The sequence below is a fragment of the Hipposideros armiger genome, unplaced genomic scaffold, assembly GCF_001890085.2.
Source record: "Hipposideros armiger isolate ML-2016 unplaced genomic scaffold, ASM189008v1 scaffold_647, whole genome shotgun sequence".
Lineage (NCBI taxonomy): Eukaryota > Metazoa > Chordata > Mammalia > Chiroptera > Hipposideridae > Hipposideros > Hipposideros armiger.
Genome location: NW_017731997.1, coordinates 301357 through 305552, shown reverse-complemented (window position 1 = coordinate 305552; position 4196 = coordinate 301357). Strand labels below are relative to the sequence as shown.

General features: G+C 39.3%; 1 protein-coding gene across 1 annotated transcript in view; it reads left to right on the top strand.

Annotated features, from left to right (window-relative positions):
- USP24 (ubiquitin specific peptidase 24) overlaps nucleotides 1-4196 on the top strand; it is a 134761-nt gene that overhangs the window by 60530 nt on the left and 70035 nt on the right. The window contains exons 25-28 of the mRNA XM_019625979.1: nucleotides 1270-1336; nucleotides 1464-1574; nucleotides 2304-2402; nucleotides 2497-2670. Of these exons, the coding sequence (XP_019481524.1) occupies nucleotides 1270-1336; nucleotides 1464-1574; nucleotides 2304-2402; nucleotides 2497-2670 (451 nt within the window). The remainder of the gene's footprint in view (nucleotides 1-1269; nucleotides 1337-1463; nucleotides 1575-2303; nucleotides 2403-2496; nucleotides 2671-4196) is intronic.

Sequence of the window (4196 nt, the reverse complement as noted above, 5' to 3'; positions counted from 1 at the left end):
CTCTCTCTCTCTCTCCATCACACTCTACCCCGCGGTGGATACCAAAATCCAGGGATGCTTAAGTCCCTTATATAAAATGGCATCGTATTTGCATATAGGCTATAGCATGGTATGCCTACACATCACTGCATTCGTGTGGATTCAGTGTAGTACTTGGAGCATGGCAAGTTTGAATTTTGTGTTTTGGAACTTCCTGGGGGTTTTTTTTGTTTAAACTGGGGAACAATGTGTTTTTTCCAGGACCCATCAGCTACAAGTCAAGTTGTTGTCTTTCAATCCTAGTTGTGGAAGGCGCAGCTCAGCTCCAAGTCCAGTCGCTGTTTTCAATCTAGTTGCGGGGGCATAGCCCACCATCCCATGCGGGAGTTGAAACGGGAACCTTGTTGTTAAGAGCACACACTCTAACCAACTGAGCCATCCGGCTGCCGCCACCCCCCACCCCCCATTTTTTTTCCCCCAAGTATTTTTTATTCACAGTTGGTTGAATTTGTGTATGTGAAACCCACAGATGTAAAGGGCTGACTGTATTTCAGATGATAAGTAAGATTTTATGAGACTAACCAAAAGAGATCTCAGGTCTCATTTTTATAGTGTTAAAGCTCCACACCCGCTTGCTTTGTGTTTCCTGTTCCAGAGACGGTTGTGTCTCCTAATGTGTGTGGATTTTTTAGGTACTTGGAAAACCCTTAGGGTAACAAATTCTTATATTGTAAGTTTAGCTATACAGAATATTCACTTAAACCAGATGAACAGTTGTTTGTCCTTCCCTTCCTCTTCATTCTTAACCTAAAAATGAAAATAAATAGCAACTCTTTCTTGTGGAATACTTCCTGGTTTGCATTGGTCTTCTAATTTTCGGGCAATTTAGAACTTTGTCAGAGCCCATGTGTTTACAGAATTACGTGGCATATTTTAGTTGTAAGATTATGAAAGTCAAACTCACTGAATTTTCATTCTTAATGGATTGATGGACAAATAGACTGGGAGACCCTGGTCCTCTATTTATGGAACAAGTGTTTAAAAAACAAAAAGAGGGAAAAAGAACAGGAGGGGCAATGTGGGGAGGGGCAGGCTTCTTTTCGCTAGTCTGTCTACGCGCTATGGCTGTGAGCTGGTTGAATTACCTCCCCCTTGGGTGAAAGGGAAGCTCAGTCTTTGCCGTTGACCAGTGAGTGCTAACTGTGATTGTGGTTTGGTGAACCAGACTCCAATTGAGCTCAAGTCAGCATTCATTTCAAATACATTTAAAAAATTTTTTTTAACCCATAGATCCACTAAACTTGTAATAATTGAGAGATTGCTACTCCTGGCAGAACGCTATGTGATCACTATAGAGGTAAGCCTCTCTTCTTTTTAAAGCAACTGAATCGTCATGTTACTCGACTCTGGGTTCAGTGTGTATTTTTGAGATGTTTAACAGTGGAGCCCGTATCTGACTTGTTTGACTTTATATCTTTTTCAAGGATTTTTATTCTGTTCCACGAACTATTCTACCTCATGGTGCCTCATTTCATGGACATCTTTTAACTCTTAATGTTACTTATGAGTCTACCAAAGATACCTTTACTGTAGAGGTAGGTTTACCTTACGCTCTGCAGCCATTGTCATTTTGTCTTGTTATTTTTATAAGAACATGTTGATTAAGATATCTGTATGAGTGACTATTCCTAAAGCTGTTTGGTAAACAAATATAGAATAAAGACCTGAAATGAAAGGAAACTGATGGAGTATAAAGCAGACACATATGTAAATATGTGACATAATATCAGGTGGTGATGAGTGTTCTAAAGAATAAATAAAAATAAAGCAGGGTAAGTTGAGAGAGCAATGGGTATACATGAAGTACCATTTTAGATAAAGATAGACAGGGATGGGCTCTCTGAGGTAGTGATGTTTGAACAAAGACTTGAATGAAGTGGCAAAGTAAGCCATTTCTGGACAAGGACATTCCAAGCAAAGAGAGCAGCAGGTACAAAGGCCCTGAGGTAGGAGTTGGCTTGGCTTGCTCATGACCAGCAGGGTGGCTGGTGTGACAGTAAGAAAGGCAAAGAATGGAAGACCTGCAGTGGGAGAAGGTCTTGAGATTTTATTCCATGCATGAGGAGAGGGAATTGGAATAGGAACTAGAATGTTTACTTACAGCAGATGGGAAGCCTCGCAAGGACAGGGATTCTTGTCTTTGGTGTTTTGCTGTGTGCTCAGCTTCTAGAATAGTGCCCGATACACAGTACATGCTCACTAAAAGTTGTTGAAGTGAATGTGTAAACGAATTACTCACAACAATGTCTAATTTTATGTTACAGGCTCACAGCAATGAAACCATAGGGAGTGTCCGGTGGAAGATAGCCAAGCAGTTGTGCTGTCCTGTGGATAATATACAGATATTTACAAATGATAGTCTGGTGGGTTTAAATAAAAAGCTTGTGGCACGTGAGCCTGATAGGAATACTTTCCTCCTCCTGTCCCTCTCAGTAATTAAGAAACCACTTTTTGCAGCTGACAGTGAATAAAGATCAAAAGCTACTGCACCAACTGGGCTTTTCTGATGAACAAGTCCTTACAGTGAAGACTTCTGGCAGTGGGACCCCCTCTGGGAGCTCAGCAGATTCCTCCACCAGCTCCAGCAGCAGCAGCAGTGGGGTTTTCAGTTCATCATATGCCATGGAGCAGGTACTGCGTGCTAAATTTCCATTTTAAAACAAGATTTGAGTATCTTTTTGCCTTCAGCCCATAGAGATTTGGATGATTTTGTCCTTTTCTCTCAGACAAATCCTTCAGAACTGTATCACCGAGAAATGCTGGGCTTCTGCTGGGGAAAAGATACAGAATTTATCCATCTTCTGACCCACAGAATCTTGAGTCCCTGAATCATTCTGCCTGGCCGCTGCTTGCTGTTTCTCTTGTACATCTCTCTTCATTGATTCATCGAGTTTCCCTTTAGTGCGTCATTCCCATTAGCATTCACTCAGGCTGTGTTATTTCTACCACCTTTAGAAAAGCTTCTCTTCACCCCATTTCCACCTTCAGTTCTCATCCCCTCCTCTCCATCCCAGATCAGCAAAACTCCTTGAAAGAGTTATCAAAACTCTTTTGCAGTCATCCTTTCAGGCTTGTTTCAGGGTTATCTGTCACTTCCACCTCTTAGTCCTCATGTTCTTGACATTTCAGCAGAGTTGATACATGTGATCCCTTCCCCTTGAAATACTTTCTTCAGTTGGCTTTCAGATCTTTGTGTGACTGTGTTTTTTTAATTTAGAATAACCTTGCTATAGATGTCAAAGAACTCTTCAGGGTTAGTATTAGCGTTGTGGGTTTTTNAAATCCAGGGCATTAACAGCATAAGCAAAACAAAGTGGAAGATGATGAGTAATTAAAATTGTAAATTGTAATATAGTAGTTAAAATATTATTCATTTAAAATTATTTTTCAAAATAATTTTTAATGAGAACTTTATTCCCAGTATTTGTGATAAAACATTGAACTGATATTATCTCTTAATTAACATTGCTGTGTTCAGTGTTTTTGAATGTTATCAGCGAAATCTGAGTTCAATACTTGCTATAGTTCTTTGATATAGTAAAGAGAATAGATCATTAGTGAGTAACTTCATATTGAAATAACTAAAACACTTTTGTGAGGTTTTATGAGCCTTTCATTACTGGTAAGCAGCCCCAAATCAGCGATGCCGAGGAAACCTTGACAGGTATTCACTCAAGAGAAGGGCTCTCCCTCTGCACGTCCCTCTGCTGCCCTCTAGTGATGGCACTCATATAGTCTTTTTCAACTGGAATGACTATGTACGTGTGTGTGTGTATTTTTACTTACAGTTGGAGATATTCCTTTTCTTTTTAAAGCCTCCCTTTAGAAAATGAATCAAGGCAATATCCTTGCTCACATTCTCTTTTTTTATATTTTTTTAAAATGAGTTTGATACTGTGTAGTGATACTTTATTAACATGAAAGAAGGCAATAAAACTCAACCCTCTAGAACCTCTTTTTAAAATAAAAGAAAGTGATTATAGATTGAACTAATGGTTCAGGAACACTAACATGACTTTTACATTTCCACATTCTCAGAAGTGTATCTCAACTAGATTTTCATTAAGAATCTGTATTAAGAATTCCTGATTACATGTTTATAAGATGTAGCCCATCTCTATAACCTAGGTCCTTAATGATTCGTTTGTCTGACAAAC